A 27,566-nucleotide genomic window follows, 5' to 3' on the forward strand; every position below is an offset into this window, starting at 1 on the left:
AGGCGAGAACCGCATGCATCATCAACTGACTCCGACGAAGAATACCAATTTTAGTATTCTTCTTTTTAATTTCATTATGAACTAATTTTATTTTCTAGAGCTTTGATGTAGCCTAGCAGTGAACATATAATTTATATTCTAAGTTATTTTATTTTCAATACTTCCATGATTGAGTGTTTATTCTTTGTTTTTAATGCTTGCAATTTTCTAGCTAACTTGTTGTTCGATCTATTGAATCACAGTGAGACTGAGAGGTGATTTGTGATTAAAGCTCTAGGATTAAGCACCATTAGTTGAGCGAAGGTAGAGATATTTTATCGCGATTAGTGTGATTTTCAAGAAAAATCCAAAGAACTTAATGAGTCTCCAATTAGTTAAACTATAGAGATATGGAGTTATTAGTTGGAGATATTTTTGGTATTGTTCAAGAGAAAATATTGAAGTTAAAGGATTTTTATCATCAACTTGGGATAATTGAAATTCTATAATAATGAAGAATAAATTGTGTGGGATTTGCTAGGTGAAATCAAACGCTCTAGATCTATTCTTATTATTTTTAAAATATTCATTTTGATGTTATTTTCTTCAGTTTAATTTAGATAATCCATTCTTCAAATATTCAATTTTCCAAATAGTAATTAATTTAGTTAATTTCAATACTCAATAACATAATTATTCTATGTGGGGTCGATATCTGTTTTCTTTAAACCACTTTACTAGTTACGATTTTGTATACTTGTAGATATTTTTATGTGAACATGAGGCTTCCTTGGAGGCAGTTGTTTCATGCAACGTTGGGTTGAGAGGATATAACACCCTGTTCATCGAAGGCTTGTAAATCTAGAAGAACCAACCACATATTAATAACCTTAAAAATATGCATTTTTTGCACCAGGCATGAAAGATCCTATAAATAAAGTCACACCAAATACTTTAATACAAGAAATCTCTGAAAAGTAAACATCTTGTTCAATAGAATTTATTTAAAATATTAAACCTCATTGCCAATGTCAACCTTGTCAACCTCCTGGACAGCATCCTCACCCGTAGCATCCTCAAAACCTTCCTCCTCTAAGGTGGGAAAAACATTAAAATTAACTAAAATAAGTTGAATACTCAGTAAGAACCATATCATGCAATAAACATAACAGATAAACATAGGTTTTCAGTTAAAAATCATCGTTCTTGAAGAAAAAACTTACCTTTAAGCATACATAAAACATTTTCCTATAGTATAAAGAAAATAAAACCTTATTTTCCTCAACCTCAATCACTAATCATTTATTACCTTAACATAATCCTTTGTGGTCATTTACACATTGTTAACCCATGTGTGTTAATGTTAGAGACCTTTACAATCAATGGTTCTTCCCAAAGCAATTGTATAAGAACTGAACCTTAGGAATGAGTCATCATTAGGTGCACCGCTAGTGATGTATTCTAGTGTTGCCATCTGTCCCAACCTTGTGGTATCGTCCTCATCCTCATATGGTCAATTCATTAACCACATCAAACACATGCAGCCATACATTCTTTATCTCTCCTTTAACCTTACCTTACCTTTCATATTTTAAATAGTCATATTGTATAGTATTCAGTCACACATTAGTCATGCAATTCTAACATCATAAAGAATCTATCATCATACATTGGGTAAAAATGGGCTATCAATGAAGGGCTTATACATACATATATATATATATATGCTTTTGAAAATATTTACTACATATATACCTTCGCAAAGGAAACTTATATAGTTTGCTATAAAGTGAAATGTAGAAAAACAAGATCAGAGTCGCTTACCTTGATCCTTATGCAACTTAAGCTAATCTTTTATTTCTCCAAACCTTTCAACCGAACCTATAATAGTTTAAATAACCATGTAAAATTTCTAATTCCTTAAGCATTAGGCATGCTATGTTTCATGCATGGATCTCTTAGGTTGTCTCTATTCCTTGCCTATTACTATGTTTACTTGGCGCAATGCTATTGTGAGGACCGCACCAGCGAAAGTGGGCAGACCTCCATTCTTAGGCAAAAAGGAAGGCGAATTAGAAACCCTTTCTTAGTCAAGTGAAAGGCAAAGATGACTCTTCCTTGATGTGGATAGAAAATGAGATGACGGTGGTGTACAGAGTGCAACCAGTCCAACTAAAGGGCGAGCTAGAACCTAGGCAAGAAAAGAGGCTCTTAGTTGTGGAAAAGCCGCTTAACTTACGAAGGCAAGGAACGAGCTTAAGGCGAGCAATGGTTGAAGACAATACCCTTGCTGACAAGTACAAGCTTTCTAGGAGTACACAAAAATGCTCAGAAGGTGGTAGTGTCGTATGCAAAAGCTCACACTCTATTTGAAGAGTCACATCCGAAGTGGGTATGCTGAAAGGGATTACGACTCGGCAAATCATATCGTCTGAGCCCAAATGGTCTAATTCAATGTGGGAGACCCTCACTTCAAGAGAGAGAGAGAGGCTAAGGATTGTTGGACATAAGGGCCGTAAAGACATGCGGACCATGCCCTGGTAGTCTATTGTTGTCATCCTACAGTGGGACAACTGAGGCTAAAGGGCTCCTATTCAGTCACATATGGAGACAGAAGGACACCTAACGAACCTGTTCTATAAAAGGCTTAAGGCAAAAACCAAAATCTTACTTTTGAGATCGTAAACACCTGAGAGCCCTCGGAGTTAGATTCTTCGAAGAAAGCAAATGACTTCAAAGGACACAAAGAAAGGAGCAGCACAGCGCCGCTGTAATTCAAAGAAAGTGAGATAGGTTAGATTCTAAGATAGTGCCGAGAAATAGGGGTAAATGTAGTGTGAGGATGTTATGGAATTTTAGTACATGTATACTCTGTAATGTCCCCCCTTTCTACTCATGAAATAATAAATGTTTTTGCCATTATGTTTACTAATATTCTGATTTTGTGTTATCTGAGATTTGAATGCATATGTTTTTGGTGCTATCTCTGTGGGAATATCTATATCTTTGCGTGAGTAATCATATCACGTGTCAATCATCTTGGGATAGGACAGGAAAATTCCCAAACCATTCCAGCAAAATGTCGCCACAAGCTTCATACTGGTAGAGAGAGTCCCCGTGAATGATTGGAGTGGGGGAGTGTCGTGTTGGTCTCATCTGATAGATGGGATGAAGAATCTCTTAGGCGTATCATGTATTGGTGTCTTCGAGTTGATTGGCCGGGTAGATGTTTGCCCGATGCAACATGTTTATCTCTGTGTAAGAGTCGACTTGTGTTGTAGACAGACGAGTTAACTTGCACCATATTGGTCGGGTGGGAGAGATTCCCCAATTTCAATTTCAAACAATGGAGCGGCTCACCCCCTATTGGCCCATCAGGAGATGAATGTCTGTGTGACGAATAACTATATGATAACTATGAACTCCTATGTGATTGTTGTTACAAGTTTTACATGCTAGAGAAGAGGGTGATTCCTTGCCTTGGTGACATGTACTATTTTATATATATAGAGAGAGAGAGAGAGTTTTGTGTAGAGGGCAACTCCATATTGGATGATTCCTCGCTATGTTTACTAATACATGTGTTTCTACTTGGCAAGGTGATTCCTTGCCACGCACTAATACATATGTTCTCTCATTTTACCCATGAAATTGTTCATTGCATATTCACAAGCATTATTTCTCATTCGCGGTCTTGTCATAGCTGTCTAGCATGCCTATGGTTTCGATTCAGAACCATAGATTTTGATGCAAAAATAGACCCAGGAGTGATACCAAGGAAGAAGAGCCAACCCAGCCTAAGCAATAGGCACGTAGACCTCTTTCATGTTGTAGAACTTGGCCACTTAGAGAGTTATACTTGTAAATAGTTGTCAAGCTACCAAATGTGTTCAATCGACCTTATTTAAGGTGTACGAATCAAACAGCTGGACATGTGTGTAATTGTTTTCTAAGGAATGAAGTGATATATGATATTGTGAGAATGCATTTATGCTTTCTTTAGACTTTTGGCACCATTACGTTAGCCTTCAGGCTAAACCTTTATTTTCCACTACAAACCATATATCATCTCCTTACACGTGCATTTCCTAATGAATATTGCATGCCTAACCCAATTCAAACCTTGGGTGTTGCCAATTGGTTGGCACCCTTGGGACCACAAATCCTCACCTAGTCTCTTACTGAGGAATGGGGCGCCACAACTATGACATGATTGGTTTCATGCTTATCTTCTACTCGACTTAGGGCTTATGACTTGTGGCATACTTGGTTTTGTGCTTGTGACATACTCAAGTCTAGGGCTCATGACATGCACAGGTTAGGGGCTTATATCATGCCCAAGTTAGGGCTTAGTCGAGCCATGCTTGCTCGGTCTAGGGCTTGTAATATCGAGTCCCTCTCTCTTTCCTATTTACACTAATATATCATAACATGCTTAAGGGAATGCATCTAGTGAAGTGGATGTTTTCCTAGGGCAAACCAAGACCTACAAGGGATGGGGAGGCCAAGAGGTTTGGGGTTGCAAACCCTAATTCTTCTTGGCTTGTGGTTAGTTTAGGGGTGCTCTACATGCTTTGATGTTTGGGACATACAATGAATGTGTGGTTGAGGATCATGATGTCATGATGGTGATGTTTGTTGTGGATGATTATGTGCTAGGGTATAGGGTGGTTTAATCTTGTGACATATGTGTGTGAGTGCTCAGGTACATGGTGATTAACCCGTGATATATGTGTGTGTAAGTGCTCAGGTAAGGTGTGGTTAATCCGTGACATAGGTGTGTGTGATGGTGTGAAGAAAAACAAGAAAACTTACCTATGGAGTGGGGTGGTACACGGTGTGGGAAGGCTTGATGGTGGTGGATGAAGGTGTGGCTTGTGAAGTGTGTAGGGTATGGCGTGAATTACAGAGAGTGCAAGGAGTGTGCGGGGCCAATCTTGAGGAGTGGAGTGTGTGTTGAGTTTAGGGTCCAATGCATAGAGTTTGCGGGGTGCAAGTTCAAGTGAGATGAGACTTCTAGTGTTATTCCCCAGTAAGAAATCTGAAATAAGCTTGGTGTCTTAGTCATCCTAGGTTTTTCGAGTAGGGCTAGGTCATCTTGGGTTTTTGGCTGGGACTAGATCAATCCTATGGTTTTCGATTTAGGTCTTCCCTAGGGTTTTTGGCTAGCCTAGGAGGTGTGGTTGCCTTAGGAGTTTTTATTTGATTACGAGTTGCAATTAAACTATGCGTTGTATTTAAATTAGGAGTTATAGTTAAACTAGGAGTTGTGTTTGAATTTAAGAGTTATGTTTGGATTAGGAGTTGTAAATGAAATAGGGTTTTGTACTAACCTAGAAGGCTTACTCCAGTGGGCTCTTTAATGGGCTTGCGTGAGCATAGTACTTGGGCTTGCTAGCCCTCCATTGATCTTAATGGGCTCAAACATTTGGGGTTGGGCCCAGTTGTTGAGCTAAGTCCAAATTTACTTTCTAAAACTAGAAATCATAATTTCAGTGTAACCCTAAATTTGCTAAATTAGAAACTTGAAGGTTCAAGTGTTACAAAGGTGGTTTCTATTGTGGTTGGCAGCTTGAACTATTGTGGTGGTTTCAAATGGTGCAACTTGGAGGCTCTGTGCAATAGTGATGTAGACTCGACTATGTTGGACTTGTGGTTGGCAATGTGAAGGGGTTAGGAAAGTGGTGGTTGCGGTGGCTTGTGGTGGAGATGAACTATGGGGCTGTGGCAAGACCCAAGATAATATTTAGTCATAAGTGTATGAGGGAGCTAGTCTCTACGTATGGGTTTGTTGTGTTTTATAGTCAGGTCTGGGTTTTTTCAATGGGTCTAGGGCTTGTTCATCATACATACACTTGGGTTGAGTCCATTTTATGGGGTTGGCCTGGGTCCTAGGATTTTTGTTTGGTCTAACCATGAGCCTATTTGTAGACTTTTAATGGTCCCTTTGGAATTAATAAATGAATTAGGCTAATTAATGGATCTGACCAAATTCTTGGGCTTGTATAAGTTTTCGTAGGCCAATCGAATAATAACTCGAATGAGCTGGGTCTTGAATCCAAAATAAGCCCAACATGTCCAACAAATAATTTTTTGCTTTTAAATAATTTTTCTCACACCTAAAACTCATTAAATATGGGTCCAATTATTTTATAAAAATGATGGGTTTTAATCCAATTATCGGTTTCAATAAAAGTCATTAGCCCACCATAATAAAGTTTGGTACCGTGACCTATTCAAAAGTATCCTATAAATTTCACTTGGGCTTCCCAAAAAATATTGGGTCATTAATACTTTTACAAAACCATTCTTTAAACCTTAATGGGCTTCAGAATAAGCTCTTGGGCCTATAGGCCCAATTAAAAATTCTTAGACAACCTCAATAAATTATTGCTCGTGGATTTAACCAAAATGGTCCATATATCTAACTTACGTCAGCTAAAATTATCCATTTTCTAACCCTATTAATATTGAGTTGGGTTGTTACATATCTAGTGTTTATCTCTAGTATACTGATTGTAGTTAATCACAAAGCTTCCACTGCATATATAATGAATTTGAAGAAAAAAATTGCACCACATTTTCATAGGTTTTATAGGCATGTCCTGACCATATCTACAGGTTATAAGTCTGACGTCTCTGCAACCCAGTAAGAATAGAAAATGAAAAGATGTGGGCATCATATAATGTAACCCTAACTTTCCTAAATTATAAACCTCAAAAGTTCCGGAGTGTTACATTTGTATTTTTATAACGTGACTTCATTTTCCCCATTACATCAGGGAAGTCCTCAGCTTCTGTGGTGCCCTGTTCCTCATGAAGGTCTAGGGGAGGATTCGTGGTGACAAGGATGTTAGGCAATGGTCAACACCCAAGAGGGAATTAAAATAAGCATGTAATTTTTTAAAGGAAAGTATACATGTAAGATATTTATCTATGAAATTGCAGTGGAATTTTAAGCAAAATATATCGTGGTAACAACGTTAACTATTAAGTACCATAATACTAAACTTCATGACAAAAGGGGGCTTCTCACCCTTCATTAAATTCCAAAATATTATATCATCCAAAAGTAAATAAAGTTATTCGCCATAAGGTGGCAGTCCGATTATAAATATTCGCCCGACTCAACATTATATATACTACAAGATAGCTACGGCAGGTACTTGTACTAAGGTGGGTACTGGTCTCCTCGTGCGTCACGCCTAGGTCTGATCCTGCATCAAAATTTATAGTCCCAAGAACGAAACCATAGATAAGTTAGATGGCTATGACAAGACTGCTAATGAGAGATAATGCTATCGAAGATGTTATAAACACTTTCATGAGAATACTGGACAAACACGTATATGTGTGGCGAGGAATCACCCTCACTCTTACATCTACGAGCATCTGCAAACATGGCGAGGAATCATCCTCTCAGATAACACATGTACATGCATAGGCATGACGAGGAATCACTCTCTCGGATCATTGCCATTTTCTTTATGCAAAATAAAGAAACACATTAGTACTAGTATGGCGAGAAATAATCCATCTCCAAAAGTATAAAGCTTGTAGAAACCAATATTTGGCTGGTATAGCCCAGTAATACTCTGCCACCACACAAGTGCTCATCACATAGATATTCTTCATACAGACAGATGTTTGTCACATAGACAGTTGTTCGTCACACAGACAGTTGTTCATCATACAGACTTCTCACATAGATATATTTCTTGCATCGAGAATACTTTTATCCAGTCAACCAACTCGAGGACACCACCACGTGATACGCAGAGGGATCCCACATCCCAAGTATCAAGTGTGGCCAAATATGATATTGTTCCACCCCAATCCCCACGAGGCATTCTCCTTCTCGTGTGAAGCATGTGACAACGTTTCGTAGAATGGTTCCAGAAATTCTCTGTTCCATCCCATGAGTATAGATTCACGCTACTGACTTCTCACACAGAGATATTAGGTTTCCCATATAGGGATTCAAAGTCATGCATTGAAAATAGTTAACACATTTAAAATATTGGAAATCAATGCATAAATATAGGCATAAACATAATGATTGAAGTATTTATTCATGCTTATAGAATGGGAGAAGAAGTTAAAGAGATAATACAATGCCTCTTACTCACATCATTCACCCCATATTACCCAACGCTGTTTTAGAAGCCAACCTACCTTCCTATGTCAGAAATATTTTTGTCACCTCTCTGCTCCTTTTTTTCAAGCAGTTGATTTCACGAGTTCTTCGATGAATAAAGTCTCAAAAGTGAGATCTCCTCCCACGTCTAGGTCCTTTAAATAGGGTGGGGCTATCAGATGTCCTTTCTACTAGATCTTTGATTCCAAGTATGCTTGGCTAGAAGTCCTTCGATCTCGTCTGTCATACTGTAGGATGACAGAGACAGACGGCCAATGCATGATTTGCACACCCCTACGGCCTGCCAATTCCTCAGTCCTTCCTTGAATGATGGTTCTCCATGTGGTGTCGGGCCATACTTCTGGGATCCAGACAACACGACTTGTTGTGCTTTCACCTTTCTTTGCAAATCCACTCCAGATGTGACCCTTCATATAGAGTGTGAACTTCTGCATACGATATTATTATTTTTTGAGCCCTTCTGTGTTATCTCAGAAAGTTCTCATGTCTAGGTTGGTTTGTCCTTGACTGTTGCTCATCTTGGGCGAGTAATCATTTCTTGCCTTGGGCAAGTAACCCTTGTCTCATTTGAGTTCACCAGCCTCTTCAGCTCCTCATTCTCGCTCGCCTTCCTAGTAGCCCAGTAGACGACGTTTCTAGCTCGCTTACCATGATCAAGACACTCATATCTGCCTTGCTCTGGGAAATGTTAGCTGGGCCTCCTATAAAGTGCTTGCTCACCCACATGTTGGACTAGCTGCACTCTGCATCACCCACTGCTCATTTCTTAGACCAATAGAGTATTTCTCATCTTTGTCTTCCACTCAACTCCAAGAATGGTCTATTCCCTTTTGCGCCAATCGATTCCTCACAGCTTCACTACCTGATATTTGAAGACAACTCTCTTTTTCTGTCCATACATCCTTTGATGATTCATAGTTCATAATATAATACTATGATCTCAAATTCCTGCTCACCTAATGTACTTAAGGGATTGTTAGTAATTTTCCTCTAAAAGAGTTGAGCTTAGTTGAGAGAGGGAGTTGTCATCACATGGTTTCTATAGGAAAATCTTTGATCATAGCCCCTATTATCTGTAGCTTCCAAATTTTACTGCAAATCAAAGTGAACTTCTTTGATTCAAAATATTCTCCTCCATCTCGCCTTTTTCTTTTCATATCTAGATTATAGGTACTCTAAACTATAAAATGACCATGCATTTGCTGTATAATTTCATCGTGTCTACTCTCTTAGAAAGGCTCAATGGCATTTCACATATGAGATTTGCTTCCTGTTCCCAAAACACTTCTCTGATCACCCTCACATTCCACCAACCAATATCCTCATCTATTAAGTTTTTGATAGCTGCATCCCGACTAAGGATTTTGATAGGCAACTACACTTTGTATGTGATAGGGGACTCCAACCATCTGTTTTCCCAAATATTTATGATCTCCCTATTTCCAGCTCTCCACCTTAGACCAACTTTTACGACATTTAGAGCATTCCATATGCTTCTCTGAAGGAAAGAGGTAACTTTGATTCTAACAAGTTTTCTTATGGGAAGTATCTTTATTGAGAACATTTTTTCAATTAAGGATTGGTGGTTATGAAGGATTCTTCATCCTTGTTTGGCTAACATTTCATCACTGAAGCCATCCAAATATCTAAACCCCAATCCACCTTGTTTCATTGCCCTTCCCATAATCTCCCACTTCACCTATACCATCTTTTTGCTTTGATGCTTGTTTCCCCACCACGATCTTTTCATCATTTAACTTATTTCTTTACACAAGGTTTTTGAAAGTTTGAAGACAGATGTATCATATTTGGATATTGGTTGAACCACCGCTTCCAGTAGAACTTCTTTACCAGCACGAGATAAAAACTTATTCTTCCAATTACTTATGTGAGATAGGATCTTTTATTGTTGAATCAATGTCACTTGGATTTCCAGATCATAGATGGCCATCCTTGTTGATGTCGTGTTTCACAATCCAAGCAACTCCACCGTGACCAAGCTCACAGGACCTACAACTAAGAGAGGGAAGAGGCTCTAGTGACGTCTAGGGTCACTTCGATGCCAAAGTCAGTAGAGAGTACTTGGGTGATGAAGAGAGAGCTGAGTAAACTGGAAGAATAGTAAAAGGTTCAGAGAGCCTTCCTGTGGGAGGGATAACTATTATTTATATCTGGTTTGAACTCGACTGCTGAGGGAGATTGTGGTGTGTCAGGTTGTACCTGGTCAAACCTACTACCACTCCCTCATGTCGTGGCAGTGTGTCAGGACGCGACCTAGATTGTTGAGGGAGATCGTGGGGTGTTAAGTCGTGCTTAGTCAGACCTGCTACCACCAACCTATCGTGGCAGGGTGTCAAGACGTGATCGAGCCGTTCTACGTACCATCGGCAACACGTTGTTGCATGCTAGGTTCCATGACACGCATTAAATGTGACGTGTCTTGGGCCTGACGTGCCCACAATCCGACATGCCCAGCCTCCTGCATCTATTGGCGGTAGTCTGCTCTGTACCTTATGGTAAGGCTCGGTAGGTCACCAAGTCCCAATGTAGGATTCTTGGCGTAGCCAAGCTCAGTGCCAAAGCCTTTCCGAATAGGCTTTTGGTCGTGGGCTCGGTATGCGGTCTCCTGGTCTGGGCTTCAAGCCCTCTTTGGGTTTTTGCCTAAGAGGCTTGGGGTCTCCTTAACTTGATCTCTTTGGGCCTGGGCCCTTCACTCAGAGGGCCCCCCTCACAATCCTAAATATTTTTCATAGTTCCTACCTGAAGGAGTCTCAACTATTCTCCTCTTTGTCCCTTCAGCTTGGTGTATTTGAACTGAAGACAATAGAGGTATTTTTGTCTACTCATATTTTATCTCGAGGCCATCTCGTTTATTTCTAGCAACTCGAAAACTTTCTTCCACTCCTCTTGTGTTGATTTGCGAAGAGAACTTCCATCTGTAAAGAATACGTAGCTTAATCGAGATCCTCCCCTTGCTACCTAAGTCCAATGACTACTTTCTCCCTTTTAGATTGATGTAGAACGGAACTCAAAACTTAGCCGCAAAGTGTAAAGAGGTGTGGAGACAAGAGATTAGTTAGATATAGCATAAAAAACCGATGAAAATTATTTGATTTTACTTTTTTCTAATGACTGGTAAAGGATGAAGTATGATAGAAATGAGATTACAATATGATACTTAGTATTTAAATGAGATTACAATATGATACCTAGTATTTACTCATAAGGCTTTGTTTACAAAAAAATATATATATATTTGGAAATATTTGAGAATTTTGAAATTTTGTTTGAGAATAGATTTTGGAAAATGAGAGTGAAAATTTTGAATAAAAATATTTTTTAAAATAAGTTTTATATTGGAATTTGTGAAATTTGATAAATAAAGTTGAAAGGTTGTTTGAATATAATCTTTAATATAATTTTTGTTACTAAATTTGAAAAAATTTGTATTATTTTTTGTGTTTTACTTGAAAGTTTGGAGAAATTGTATTGAATTTTTTTATTTGGATAATGATTAGGTAATGATTAGGCGAAAAAGTTGAATATTTAAAATTGAAAAATATTTGTTTGGGAAAGAAATTATGATAAACTTTGAGAATGAGATGTGATTCAAACACAAAGAGATCATATAAAAAAAGTAAACCTACAATTTTTTTATTTTTATTTTTTATTTATATAGGCAAACAACTTCGTTTCATAGTTGAAACAAACCATAAACAGATTACAAAAAATGTTTATCAATCTAAGTAACATTTGCAACAAAAGAAGGTGCACTTTGCCACCAAATTTGCATGTCAGTAGCACTCCATGCATGTCTTGCAAGTTGATGTGCAACTTCATTTGCTAATCTATTGGCATGTTGTAGCTTGCATTCCTTAAAGCCTTGCATTGGCCTTCTAACTTCCTGGACCATTGTTCTTTCACGAGTAAAAGACTCAGTTCCACTATTAACCTCTTCAATCATTAACAAGCAATCACTTTCAAGGATGAGATTATCAATTTCCATGTTCACACACAGCTATAAACCTCTGAACATTGCCAACACCTCTATGCTTTCTGGTTCACATACCTCACCTTCTACTTTATTGACTGCCATTAACAGTTCCCCACTGGAATCTCTTAAGATAGCCCCTACACTTGCTTTCTTCTGATCAAAGAACAATGCCACATCTACATTTAGTTTTAAGAAACCAGTTGGTGGGGGAGACCACTTATAAACCACTTACTTATTGGTATCCCCTCTGCATCTGCAACTTTGGCTTAGTTTTATACTTCCGTGAGAGAGCAAAACCAATTACATGTTGTGGAGTTAAGCAAATCTGATCATGCACCATCTTGTTTCACGTAAACCAAAAGCCCCATGCCATTAACACAAGTCTTTAGAGGAGTCATATTCTTTAATATCCATTGCCACATGCATAAAAGGCCTGTGATGATTAACCTATCGTAAGGCAGGAAACTTTTTCACCCAATAATCATAAATGAAAGGACAGAAAAGCAAAGCCTGGGGTAAATCTTCCAACTGACTTTTACAGGAACAACGCTGGCCATCCACATATTTCTTCTTACTAATTAGATTAACCATTGTAGGTAAACCCTCCTTACAAGCTCTCTAAGTAAACCTATAAATTGATATGATTTCATATAACACATTAGATCTACTTTACAATAAAAATAACTTTACAAATTAATGTACCAATCAAGTCATGACAGTTTGTGAATTTATTTTTGTGGAACATCTTTGTAACTAAAGCATTTCTCTTTAAGAATATCTAAGGGATTGTTTGGAAGATGGAATTGTTTCATCTCATCTCATCCCATTCAATCTCATCTTATCTTATTTCATTTCATTTTTTCCCATACATTACTTAAATATAAGTATTTTTCAATTTTAAATTTTAAACTTTTTTATCTATTCATTATCTAATCATTACAAATTTCCTAAACTTCCAAATAAAACACAAAAAAAAAATCAACTTTTTTAAATCTTGAAACAAAAAATTATATTATAATACTATTTTAACTTTATAATATTTGTATTCAACGTTTTTTCTCTATTTTCCTAAAATATCATCAAACAACTAAAATTATTTCATTGTTATTCACAAATTATTTCATTATTATTGATAGATTTTTTATTATATATCTCATTCCTCAATCGTCAGTACAAATAATTCCTTTTTGAGAAAATACATATTGTATTAATTAATAATAGACATTACAAACTGGACCTGAAACATATATTACAAGCCAACTATAACATTAATAGCTTCCCAGTATACACCTATGACTAACATGATCTAGTCCAATGTTGCAAACCTCTACAGATCTAAAATCTGAGGGACAACAAAACTCTACCAAAGACAGAGTTAATCAAACCTCGTACTCTGTCTAAGACGGAGTAGAGTAAACCAAACTCCACACTCCGTTTAAGACGGAGTTGAAGACACACTCTTCGAACAAACGTCCAAGAGACTGTGTTTTTTTATTTTTACTTTTCTAAAAAATAAAAGACATTACAAAAATTAAAAATATGGAAAAATAATAGATTACATCTTGAAAATATATAGATCTGCATTTTCAACCTTAGAGAAAAAAGACAACACAAACAGCGACTGTGATGGCACGTGAGAGCCACATGCCACCCTGGGGTATGGCGAACGGTCAGGTCTAGAGTAGCCAGTGGTTCTACACATAGAAAGGTCGTGCGTGGCGGCAGAAGGGCACTCTCAGTGGTGGCATGTGGAGTACACGCGCTCTCGTTTTGTTCGACGAAACTCCTTGTCCATTTGAAAGATCAGCACCTTGGGAAGCCTATGGTGAGATACGTGGTGGTTGCCGAACACCGGAGAGCAGCAAATCATCTTTCTTCCATACTTAGCTTTAAAAAAAATTCAAAAAAAAAAATGAAAAAACGAAAGATAAGAGAAATAAGAGACGAGGGAGGGAGGAGCTTCTCCACAAGGAGAGATGATGGGATTTTAGAGATAACGATCTCTCTCTCTCTCTAAAAAAAACTAGGGCCGGCTAGTAAGAAAAACTTTTTAGAACTCCGTACAAATAAGTCCTAGGCTGCCGAAACAAGGACCGCGCGTATTCGAACCGCGCCAGAAACCCTATCTCTTTATCTTCCCTAAAAAATAACTCGTAATTTTTTTTTCTTTCCTATAAGTATCATTTCTCCAAGTTTTAGTACTTCGTTTCATCAACATTCATTACCCCATCCAGTCTCCTCTCTCCATTTCTGGCAGTCCTCCGTCTTTTTCTCTCTCTCCACCGAAGCCTGATTTTCTCTCGACGGTTTTCCGTCGCAATGCCACCTCCGATCAAATCGAACAGGCTGGGCAGGATCTCCGACTCCGATGAGTCCGATACGCCATCGAACAATTTGTGGGTGGGGAACCTGGCGAGCGACGTGACCGACTCTGATCTCATGGAGCTCTTCGCCCAGTACGGGGCGCTCGACAGCGTCACCACCTACTCGTCGCGTAGCTACGCCTTCGTCTTTTTCAAGCTCGTCGAGGACGCCAAGGCCGCGAAGGACGCTTTACAAGGTGCGGAGCTGCGAGGGAACCGGGTCAAGATCGAGTTTGCTCGCCCGGTTTGTTCTGATCTCTGCGTCTCCTTAGATTTATTTGGATTTTGCTGTTTTTCCATCTATGGATTTGTGATTTTGTGTAACTTAATTACTCTGAAATTGCAATTTTGTGCAGTTTTATGCGTTCAGCTTTCAATCCTTGATTCCTTCTCAGATCCATAAAAGAACATTTTTATTTCCTTTTCTGGGTATGATACTTGGGTATATTGGGAGTTAGGTTTAATTGAAACTGTAGACAGACCAGATTCAATTACCGTAATAACTGCATTTTACGTGCAATTGTCACTAAGATCTAGAGACTAGAGGGATTAAAACTCCAATCCTGTTTTGAAAAGGATACGAAATAAACCGTGATTTAGTTTTGAGCAAAGAAAAAATAGTTTAACCGATTTGCACATTCTTGGAGGCAGCCAACTTTGAGTTTTACGCGTCTCAAACCAAAGAACCAATACAGTTTCGAGTTATTGAAATCAATTTCTAGGAACAAGCAAAGGTTTATGTAATGACGTCAATGAGTGTGGCGTATGCTTCTCACAATCTCGCGATGAACAGGGAAATAAACATACGTCCTTCTTGTTGTATCAGTTGATACAACTGTAGGTTTCACAAATCCCCGTGACAGCGTACAAAGAATCGAGCATAACGGTACCAAGCGTTCATGTGAATTTTGACGCTTGCGTTGCTGCTTCAAGGCACGACCCAAAATTTGCTGCTTCAAGGCGGACATGCTGACACCTTAGATTAGCATCTACTGATGTACAACGTTTAAGGAGTTAGGTAGGCTGGTGACCAAGTTTCATCCCCAATTTAGATTCTGAAAATGATATTTTGCTCTGATGATGCAAAGTTGAGCTGGAGCAGCACTTAAGGTGAGGATGTCGGGATCAAACCGAGGCAGATCGTTCTCTTGAGGAAATTCACTAATTAGTAGAACAAAAAGTTGTGTCTAGTGTTTATGACTACCAAACAGTATGTTAGGGGTTGGAAACCGAACTTAAATGTCTTGCTGTTAAATTTCTTTTCAGTTTTCATCTCTGAATTTGTGGAAAATGTCATTGATTCCAACTAAATAAAATGTAGAAGTCAATTGTGGTACCCCAGCCGGCTGTGGAACCAATGATGAAACGAAACAAACCGACGGAGATACGCATAAACCTTTAAAATAGGAATAATTATACTTATCATCTCTACACACCACATTTATTTTAATTTTTGTTTTCATTTTTTCTATAACAAGTATGTGGTGTATGGATGATAAGTAGAACAATTCAATTAGTTTAATAAGAATAAAATAAAACAAAAAATAAACTTCTGGGCTTGTTCGTGAACCTTGGGTTATAAGCTGTGCATTTTATTATGAATTATGGCTAAAGTATCTTGTGCCAACCTCACGCTTCAAATCCAGTTTTGATAAAGTTTCTTTATATTTCTATTGATTTATCTGGATAAGTTTCCTTATATAGAAAAGAACCATGTAAATTTGACTTCTATAAAAATTATTGCCATTGCAACAAAACATGATCTTCCAAAGAGTTGGAGAAAGGGTAAGTTGTCTAGCAAAAAGAAGAGGAGAAATAAGAAAAGAGTTTGGCAAAGAGCTATATGTTCTTCCAATAAACAAAAAAACCGTTAATGAGATTTAACCTTAGTGCAAGGGTTAGAATTTTTAAATTAGGAATACGATATCCTTTCTACAAAAGACACGTCATAGATTGGGATCATGCTTACAAATGTTATCTCAACGTGAAATAATGGCCACTGGAGCACTATAATTCGTTGAAGAATTGTCTAAAAACAAGTTTTATAAGTATCTTCAAGAAACTTGCCTAACCAGAGTCTCAATTAGAGCTGCACCTCTAAACTCGGGCCCGAGGAAGGTTGTATCTAATCTACATTTACGGATGATAGCCATCTTTGATGATTGTAAGACACCTGCAAATTACCATCAACAAGAGATCACCAACATGTGCTTACTTTCATCGTACCTCTTTAGAATATGCAATGGGATCAGGGATGTTTATAAAAAAAACAAAACAAAACAAAACCCAAGGAGAACAATAGGAGTTTCATTCGCAAGGGAATAGTCAGTTCTCTTATTTTATTTTATTCTTTTGGTTCACGTTTCTCATGAGAAAAGGAAAATTCCCATTTGTTTATTTATTTAGTTTTAGATGCTTATTGCACTTAGACATATTGTCCCATGCTCGATGGATACAAATTATACAATCCCCCCAATGGCTCATTTGGCACCACCAGAAACTCTTGAGTCTCGTATCCTAAAGTACTCAGATTCTAGCTATCATTCACAGACTTGCTTCCTTTTGACTTACATCCAGTGGATAGTGTTAACCATCTTTAGGGAACTCAATTCTGCATATGAATCTTCAAAAATCAAGAAAAAAAACTCATTGCTTGTATTGACATCGCTCAGTTTTCCCATCCTCTATGTGACAATAGTTTCTAATCTCATTTGATATTGTACATCTTGTCGTATGTATAACAGAACATTTTTTTTTCTTGCTTTCCACAGCTTTTAGGCCCCTGTAGTTGCTTCTTCTTTCTTAATCTTTCACCCAATTTCCTTCTTTGTTGCAATGGTTATAACTTTTTTCTTTTCACCTCATGTTTAGGAGTATCTGCAAATGAATTATTATCATATTGCACTAATTTAGTTTCCAAGTTTCCCTTATACCACAACACAAATGATGAGGGTTTATGTTGTTCTGAGGTTTTTTTGTGTTGACATGTCTATGTAGCTAGTTCATTTAATTCTTTAGAAGTGATTTTACTCTTGCAAGTATTATGAACACCCCTCCCTTAAAAAGGGGATAGTTATATCTTCTCTCCCCGGAGTGTCATCCCATTGTCACTTACCTTTTTAAATTTTGACTTAGGTTAACTCGAACCCTTATTTAAAGTTTGAATGTTAGTTACCCCCTGTAAAAACCACCCTTAAGTTTTATGAGAGTTTCTATATGAAGAGTAAAATACCCTTTATGCAAAGTTATTCTTTTTCATTGAAAGACTTAGTTTTTGTAATAAGGGTTTTTTTGTCACTTTATATGCAATCGCTTGAAAGTTAACAGCCTTTTTTTAGGCGTTTGACTGACATTGAAACTTCAAGGAAGAGTTTGAGTTGCACTGAACCCAAGTTGCAACAATGATGTCGTAGTTTGTGTGTGAAAAAATAATTAATCATAAACAAAGCTCTAGTTTTTTTGTTGGGCAATCTTATTCATATTTTTTTGATGACGTAGAACCTCACCAAGGTAGCACCATTGGATTTGCCCTTGGGTAGTAAACCCTGGATACACGGTCCCACCCATTAGAACTGTTGTAATTTAGGGGAACTTCAAATGTGGAATCGAACCCAAATTTTCTTAAGTCTACAGCTAGTTCAAGGCCCATCCGTTGACCACAAGGCTACATCCTAGCCGGTGAAAGTAGTCATTAATTTTGTATACACCTCATCGGTCTCGATGCTTGACTTGATGGCATATGCATCTTTAACTTCTTAAAGATGTGCACATTGGCAGCAGAGGCTGATTGAAACATTTTGTTAGTAGCTCACAGATTAGTAAAATAGTTAGCTTTTTTCTCTCTCCAACTCAAGTAAACATGATTTTCTTTCAACACCAAGTTGATGTTTTGTCTGCAGGTAACATATTCTATTTTCATAAGTTTCAAAAATACTGGATTTTAGCTATTGAAACATGCAATTTTATGATGCTTCTTGCTTTCTTAGGCAAAACCTTGCAAGCAACTATGGGTGGGTGGAATTAGCCCAACCGTCTCAAAGGAAGAATTGGAAGAAGAGTTTCTTAAGTTTGGTAAAATTGAGGATTTTAAGTTCCTCAGAGACCGTAATACTGCATTTGTTGAATACCTTAGATTGGAAGATGCATCCCAAGCCATGAGAAATATGAATGGGAAGCGTTTAGGTAGTGACCAGATACGCGTGGATTTCCTTCGATCGCAGCCCTCAAGAAGAGTAAGTCTCTTGTTCAGAACTTTATTTGTGATATGGTAGAGGTTACAAGATTCTTCATGACCGCTACCATCGTGTGAATGATTTCAAGCTGGCACAGGACTTGAAAATAGTTGCTTGGTGCTTACATGAAGTTTATTCTCACTAATTATTTGAGCCAGATTGTCATCCTTACTCTGGAAGCAAGTTGGTATCAAATTGTGGATAGAAAAAGTATGCACTTCATACTGAGTCAAATTTGTTTCTGGATGTAAGCTAGATGGTAAAGAGTCAGGTCTGGATTGATTACCTAATATCATCTGCTAAGAATGAAAGAAAAGGGAAAAGGATTGCGTAACCTCCTTCATGTGTACCCCACACACCTATCTTTGGATTCCAGGAAAAACTTGCTTTCGTAAATGCTGTAGATAACTATGAAATGTAAATTACTTTTTCATTTTTCTTTTCTTGTCATTCTAAAATGAGCTTACTATGTTTTGATCAACAGGAACAGTGGCCTGACTCCAGAGATGGGCTGTTTCAGGGCAGAAGCATGGTATCTGTGGATTCCCATTTAGGCCATAAAAGACAACTGGTGAGTTTTCAAGCTGCGTACCCTGATGTACTAAATTTTGTATAACTTTCTGTATTGATTATGTCTCTGAGGCCACATATCTCCAAGGAATAACAACTTAGTGGTGGACATATCCACTTGTTAAGTCGGATCTGATTGGTGGATTCGTGGGAGGTACCTAGATAGCAGATACTACTATGCTTAAAAAATTAAAAATGGCAGCATTCTGCTATACTTACCATTTCAAGTGGACTATACTTTTCTAAATTTGTATTATCACACTGCAGCATCCTCAGTCTTCTGTAGGCCGAAGAGGAGATGGTCAACCCAGTAATGTCTTGTGGGTAGGTTACCCACCCTCTGTTCAGATTGACGAACAAATGCTCCATAATGCCATGATTTTGTTTGGTGAAATAGAAAGAATTAAGAGTTTTCCTTCAAGGCACTACTCCTTTGTGGAGTTTAGGAGTGTGGACGAAGCCCGGCGTGCCAAGGAGGGGTTGCAAGGTCGGCTTTTTAATGATCCTCGAATAACCATTATGTTTTCAAGCAGTGGGCTGGCACCTGGCAAAGATTACCCTGGATTTTATCCTACAACCAAAGGGCAAAGGCCAGAAATGTTTGTTAATGAACCTCCATTTCTACCTGCACAGATGGATATGCTTGGTCATAATCGTCCTGTAGTATCAAATAATTTTCCTGGACCATTGCAAACTATGCCAATGAGGCCTTTTGGTCGTCAAGGTAGTCTTGAACCTCCGTTTTCAGGCTCAGAATTTGATGATTTGGCCACACATCCGAATTTTCAGGATGGTGATTTGAAGAATATGATGGGTTCAAACTGGAAAAGGCCATCCCCTGCACCTGGGATGCTCCCTTCTCCTGCACCAGGTATTAGACCATCCGCAAGATCCACATCTGGTGCTTGGGATGTATTAGACATAAATCAATTTCAGAGGGATTCTAAAAGGTCAAGGATGGATGATGCTTTGCCTGTTGACGATGTTTCTTTTCCTTTGAGAAGGATTGATGATCGTGGGTTGGGGTTGGATCAATCTTATGGGTCTGGTCTGGTAATTGATGGAGATGCTTCTAATCATTTCAGAAATGTTCAAGGGAAGAGCCGCCTCAGTCCTGTTGGTAGTAGAGTCATGGCTGGAGGACCTGGTCAGGGTCAGGTTGATAATGATTACATATGGCGTGGGATTATCGCTAAGGGGGGAACACCTGTTTGTCAGGCACGTTGTGTTCCCATAGGAAAAGGAATAGAAACTGAGCTGTGAGTATAATTCTCCCTTCTCTTGGGTTTTTTCTCTTTTTTGTTTTTATCATTTATGCCATTGTTTAGAATATTGTTCTGATTTCTTCTTATTCAATCTCTCACACTAGCATACCCCTAAGTATTGATAATGCACATTAAGATATTACCCAAGAAATTAAAAAAAAAAAAAGAGTTGCTTTGGTTAAATTAATATGGAACTATTTTTTTATTTTTTGTTATTTTTTTACATTATTCCGTCCAATCTATATTGTAGTATGTTATAAGTTCTTTTGGAAGATATAATAAATTGGAGTGGAAGCATTTCCCTTAACTTTATAGATCACATTAAATTGGCTGCAACTTTTAAATGAAGTTTTTTATAGAAATTTTATCTATGTAACGTGCTGCTCTTGCATATAGATTAGTAATTGATAGTGTTCTATCTGTAATGTACAAGAAGTTTCTTAGTCCCCTTTTTGTCTGCTTTGACGTATATAGGTTTCTTTTTCACTTGATGCAAACTGCTTTTACCATAATGATTTCGAATGTCTGATCTGATTATGTTCCAGTAGATCTTATTTGTGTGGGAATTTTCTTTTTTGCAGTCCTGAAGTAGTTAATTGCTCGGCCAGGACAGGATTGGATATGCTCACGAAGCATTATGCTGATGCCAATGGGTTTGATATTGTTTTCTTCTTGCCAGACAGTGAAGATGATTTTGCTTCGTACACTGAATTTCTTCGCTACCTAGGTGCCAAAAACCGTGCTGGTGTTGCCAAGTTTGATGATGGGACCACCTTATTTTTGGTACCTCCATCAGACTTCTTAACTAATGTTTTGAAAGTGGTGGGCCCTGAACGTCTATATGGTTTGGTTCTCAAGTTTCCACAACAAGCTCCTAGTGGCACATCAATACTGCAACAATCATATCTTCCCATTCCTTCTTCTCATTATATGGACAGACAGCAGATTCCTCCTCGTGCCGAGTATGGTGTACTCTCTTCTAGGGAGGAACAAGTTTTGCCAATGGATTATAGTAGGGTTTTGCATGAGGACTCTAAGCTTCCTCCTAAATCAGTTTTCCCAGTTACAAGTGAGTCGCCTGCGATGCAGTCAGTACCCCAAGATTACACTACTAGCAATGCACCTGCAGTGTCCCAACCTGGAGTAACATTAACCCCTGAACTTATTGCTACTCTAGCTTCCTTGCTACCTCCAAACACACAGTCTTCTGTTTTAGAAAGTGCAAAGCCCGAATTAGGCTCATACTCTGTCAGACCTTCAGTTCCACCTCAAGTTGCATCCGATAAAGAGACACCATCCCAAGACTGGAAACAAGATCATCAAACATCTGACTATGTGGGTCATTCATTGCAACAGTTGAGGAGTCAGTTTAATCCTCCAATACAAAACCCAGCCCAGTATCAGCCTTACCCATCTGTCTCAATCACTCCAGGCCATAGTGCCCCATTGGTACTTGGCAGTGCCCAAATTCAGGACTCTTCTATCAGCTTGCCACGGCAGGGTGCAATTTTGTCTCGGCCTCTGAACCAAAATGGACAGGCTGCTGCCTCTTCCCAAGTGAGTCAGCCGTATCAGCTTGAAATTCCTCCTAGTGGTCAGAGAGGCTATGGCATGGTTCATGGAATGCAAGCTTCTGGAATGTATAGTTCACCAGCTTTTCAGCAGGCTAATGGTCCTTTGACATCACCTGGTCAGGCTCATGGTTCTCTTCATTCCCATCCAGGAACAGTAGCAGCTGAAAAAGTGAGCTCAGAGCTTCCTGGTCAGGTGCAGCAGCTTCAGTCTGCACTCTTTGGCACTTCCCAGGGCACGCAAGATGTTGAGGTTGATAAGAATCAGCGCTACCAGTCAACGCTACAATTTGCTGCTAGCCTCCTTCAACAGATTCAGCAGCAGCAGCAAGCGACCACTCAGGCAGGACGAGGGTCTGGAAATCAACAATGAGGTAATCCCTCCTCACATGAGTAAAATTCAACTGATGAATCCCTTTCTTGAACAAACCTCTCTTCTCCAGTTTGTAGGTGGTTTGTTGGCTAACTTTAGTCGTTATTTAGATTCCCTTTTTGTTTTCTTATGATAAATGTTCAGGGTCATTTTTATTATTCGTTGATAGTTTTATATCAAAAGTTTCAAACAACTTTGCTAGCGAAACTGAATTATAAATGATATGCTTTATTTTGGTTCTAGAAACCGGGTACAAAATTTAGATGGAGAGATTACTAGTTTTCAATTCTATGATAGTCAAAACATTGAAAATGTGATACACATGGGAAAGACTGGCTTTTTGTGGTTCCTTTTGAAGTTATACCAGATAATATGGTTAGAATGAGAGAGTGACTATATAGTAAGGAGATGTTAGTTTTTTAAGCAGTAAGTGGTTGTTTTGGGCAACTAATGCAATTTTATTAAAGTGCAAGGGGCGCAACCCAAGCACACTGGAAGTGTACAGGAGAAAGCACCCAAATAGGGAAAATAAGTAAAATGATAAAATAAATTATAAAATGGAAAAGCTAGGACTATCATGATTCGACATCCAACCAGAATATTTGGAGTTTCTAGTATTATGATTCTTAGTTCTACCACCATCCTCATACAATTTTTGAAGTTTCTATCATAGCTTTAGTTCTAAATACACCACGTTAAGCATGAAGGAACCATTTGCCAAACTTCTACACAGCATTGACCTACATTTGGATATCTTCAACAAGCCAACAACTCTACTGTCGGTTGTGGCATGACACACTATATGCCAAAAGATTAAAAACTAAAGCCCATAAAGCTCTAGCCCACAGTGCAACAAAAGATGATAAGCAGTTTCCCCACTTCTTGTATGTACAACACATCATTATGACGTGCCTCTTTTTTAGATATTATCAATAGTTAAAATCTTCCCTAATGCTGCTGCCCCCCAATCTTTTTTTGATTGGCACGGGGTGTCCAGAACAAAGTCTTGACTAATCCCAGAAGGCTTTACTGGATTGTTTGTTTCCTGGTTTGACATGGTATTAAGTTTATTATTGATATTTAAATGAATTTCTATTTGAAACTTGTGTGTTGACTGCTTTTTCTTTGGCTAGGCATAGAATTTATTATTGTCTTTACCAGAAATGTGTGTTTTTGTGTTTGGTCAGTGTGCTTTTTTTATTTTTCTCAGTATGCTTTTACTACTCGAGTGTGTGTTTTTTAAGAGACTACTGCATTGTGTAGAGTGGTTGTCTAACTGATTCAGTACTATGATACCTTGCTCCCTATCATGCTTGTTGATGATTCCTCTTATCTGATGGTTTTAGTTCCCTTATGTATAAGATGTCATATCACCGTTATTTGGTCTAGTTTATCAACATTCAGTTTCTGCAATTGCATTTGCGTGTCTATTAGCTTATGCCTAGAATTCATGGCTTTTGGGTGACATATGGAGCTGCGTTTTTGTGATGCATCTGTTAATAATTATTTAGTCTAACATTATGGTGATCATCTCTTAAAACTAGTTAAATTGTGAGAGTCAAATGTAACAGAAGTTAGTTTGAAGGAGTTTGTTTTTAACTTAATTTTGAAGACTACTATGAGATTTGTAAAATTAAATTTATGTCTGTAAATACAAAGTGACGGATGTTCACCACCACCTTAAGAAACTATGATCTGGGGCTGCCTATAGAATCATGGATGAGTGTCACGTGATCCAGGATCCATGTTTCACCCTTTAAGAGAGGCGATACAAGGTTAAGAAAACTTGTACTGACGGGTAAGTGTTCGGGCAAAGACAGAAAAGAGTGAACATAAAGATTACACAAGATATCAATCAATCTGATATATGCATATGCTAATATAAGGTGCTCCCTTGATACCGTCATATTACTTCTTAAACCTCAACCCTCCAATTTAGGTATCCTCTTGGTTTTAAAATGTTGTAAAAAAAAATAAAAATAATTAAAGGAAGAGAATCGGTTCCTTGTATACAAAATAGCTTCAAGTACTGTTATTACGAAACTACTGCATAAACTCATGCATGGTATATAACCGACTGAGTTGCATAAGGTACTGTGGATAACTTACGAAAAACGTGCTTTCAGAATTCAGATTTCGTTATGCAGTCAATCATCCCCCCCGCTGATAAGTGAAGCATTTCGTTTCTGGGCAATTTCCAGGTTTTTAGTTTTCTGAAAATCTATGTCCGCAAAAATGCTTTATTAACCGTGGGAAAATGATTGACCTACAACTTTCTTACAATTTTATTATAACTATATATTAAATGAATAATGTTGTAAAATTAAAATTTATTTTTAATAAGTTGGCATGTTTGTTTATTGATTGATTGTGAATTGGATTGTAAAAGAGTTGCAAGTGTATGTTGTAATAATGCTGTGACATGCCCCCAACCTCCTCTCCCCCAAGAAAATAAAAGATTAAAAAAAATAATGGTATAAAAAATAAAAAAATAAAAAATTATGGTATAAAGAAGTTAGTGATGATGCAGGTAGCTTCAAATATCTATTGCTTATTTGGCAACTTATAGTTTTAGTTTTCTTTAAAAAAATTTAGAAAAAGGAAAAAGCAGGCAGCTAAATTAATCGTGATGAGTATGTGATGTGGAATCAAACAGACTTTGTGGGTGTTTCTTTATGATGGACTAGGTCCTATCTGGATTGAAAAGTGATCTTAATTCATCTCATTATTATGATTTTTTTAAATTTTCATATAAAATATAATAAATAATTTAATTTTTTTTAATCTCAAAATAATAATAATATTAAAAAATAATATTTTATTCAATTTATCTAAAATTATCTTATCTTATCTCACTATCTAAATGATAACTAAGTCTCGTTGCATAAAGTCCATGGATGGCTTAGCATTTCTTTTTTAAATCAAGATTGCTTCATACAGAGACTTTGTAGTGTTTCCTCCAAGCAGATGCCTGGCTGCCGGCCCATGTAGGGTGAGTGGCAGGCCTAGTAGTGGGATCAATTGTGTTAATCACGTATAGCTTTTCCCTTCCTTATCATCTAGCAGATCCTTCTATTTGGAAGCAAGAATAGTTGTTTGTTCCCAACAAGAGAGAGGATAAAAATCCCAAAGGGTTGGTTTAAGTGGTGAAAGTCTTGTTCTTGGGGTATCACTCCCTTCAAAGTCTAAGGTTTAACATCTCATGGGTATAAACAATCTTTTGGAGCCACACCTCCTAGTGAAAAAGTCGGTGATTTAATCAGTTTTGTGTAGGAAAATTTTTAAGGGTGCGGTGCATGGGACTAAGGTTTATTTTGCAGAGATAGGTCTGAAGGGCCTTTGGAGAGTTTTCCCGACATTAACAAAGAAGAAAAAAACAAAAGAGAGGATAAAGAATAGCCTCTCGTAAGAGAAAGTAGAGGAAGACACCAAAACATTATCGGATGGTTGGCATGTGGACTTAACGCAAGCTTGTGGTGTCGACAACCACTTATCAATCAAACACGTTGTTTCGATGGCAAGGGATGGTAGATCAGTGGACGTTAGGGCTGTAAAAATAAACTAGAGAACTGGCTCGGTCCGGCCATGCCTGGTTGGTTCGGTTCGGGACCTGTTCCTCTATTTTAGGTTTTCTGGCACCATACTAGACCAGTTCGTATATATATATTTTTTTTAATTATCTTTAATATTATATATAATATTTTTTATATTATATATAATTATATATGAAATAATGTTATATTATAATTTATAACATAAAATTTAAATCTTAAGCATGAACATTTGTTTGATCATAAGTTTTAAATATAAAGTATATATATTAATTACATTTTATGGCCTAATAAATTCTCAACATATTCTTTTCGATAAATACATTAGTAATACTAATACTAAAACCAGAAGATCGAATTGAATCGGATCAGAACCGGTAAAATCGGAAGTATCGGTTTAGAAGGCTAACTGGTGCGATATCAGTTCTTAAAAATGTAAAATCAGTGTATAAACTTCAGTCTCAAAATTTATCTAAAACCGGACCGGTTATATCCCTAGTGGACGTTGAGAGCAATGGTACAACATCTAGCTAGCATAGGTGGGGAGTGGCTGGCAATAGGGCGGATGCATTGCTTCCAATAAAAATGGAGCAAAGATGGGATTCGGATGAAAAACGGAAAGTAAATTTAGAAAAATGTGTAGAAGGCTGACATAAAAGATAAAGAAAGGGAGGAGGAGGAGGGTTGGGAGGGTTTTTTATTTCTTTATTTATTTTGGGGGTCCTTTGGGCAAAAGAGGTTGGGGAGGACAAATATCCAGTTATCTAACTCCAACGATGAACAAAGCGTCGAAGAGATCGTCTTCTTCTAGTGGAGCTCAACACGTGGTCTACGGTTACTTATTAAAAGAGAGAAGAAAATTAGGAGGTTTAGGGGTTGATTGCTTAAAATAGATTATTTCATTGCTTGAGAGTAAGAAATAAGAATGAGTCGTTGCTTGTGATATCAAACGCAGCAACTTTTTCTTTGCTTCCTTAACAGATTCTCCTTCAAATATGTGTAGGTGATTTTGCAGGGCTTGGGCTTTTTCGTTTCCGGAAAATGGACCTATCATGTTTTGTAAACTCAAAATACCTACTCGACTCCTACTGTGAGAGGTTGGTGTTGGTCGTCTCAAACTAAGCCATATAATTGTTATAAAGACGGGTAACACTATAATTTACAACAAACAGTATATGGGCGCCGCCCCCATCTCTCTCTCTCTCGTTTTTTCTTTCTTATCTTTTTCCATTTGTATTCTATTTGTTTCACTATCTAGTCTGTCTATTTGATTAACCGGTTTACATTTTATTTCTCTCTCTCTCCCTCTCCCTCTCTCTTAAACTTGTGGCTCCTTTATATTATGAGTTCCTCTTTGGGTCGGTCCAGCTGATGTTGGGCGTTTAACAGTCTCCAATCACAATATGTCACGTATGAAGTTTTACATTAGATGCAATAAATATGATTTCATCCGATTAAATCACATTATCAGTAAGAAACGAGTGCCTTCCTTCTTTTTATTCGAAACCTA

At 37.7% G+C, this 27,566-nt stretch overlaps 1 protein-coding gene across 3 annotated transcripts; it reads left to right on the forward strand.

Moving 5' to 3' along the window:
• The first annotated feature begins 14,303 nt into the window (after positions 1–14,303).
• Positions 14,304–27,349, forward strand: LOC108992464 (flowering time control protein FPA-like). Of its 3 annotated transcripts, XM_018967028.2 has the most exons (6): positions 14,304–14,738; positions 18,481–18,726; positions 19,211–19,297; positions 19,564–20,555; positions 21,143–22,506; positions 27,060–27,349. In XM_018967028.2, the coding sequence occupies exons 1-5, from the start codon at positions 14,451–14,453 to the stop codon at positions 22,503–22,505; spliced, it is 2,976 nt and encodes a 991-aa protein (XP_018822573.2). In that variant the 5' UTR covers positions 14,304–14,450; the 3' UTR covers position 22,506; positions 27,060–27,349. The 3 variants fall into 3 exon arrangements, with proteins under 3 accessions (XP_018822573.2, XP_018822572.2, XP_018822575.2); XM_018967027.2 differs by lacking the exon at positions 27,060–27,349 and having other exon boundaries at positions 21,143–24,196; XM_018967030.2 differs by lacking the exons at positions 18,481–18,726; positions 27,060–27,349 and having other exon boundaries at positions 14,305–14,738; positions 21,143–24,196.
• Positions 27,350–27,566: the final 217 nt, after the last annotated feature.

The sequence above is a fragment of the Juglans regia genome, chromosome 12 (assembly GCF_001411555.2).
Source record: "Juglans regia cultivar Chandler chromosome 12, Walnut 2.0, whole genome shotgun sequence".
Lineage (NCBI taxonomy): Eukaryota > Viridiplantae > Streptophyta > Magnoliopsida > Fagales > Juglandaceae > Juglans > Juglans regia.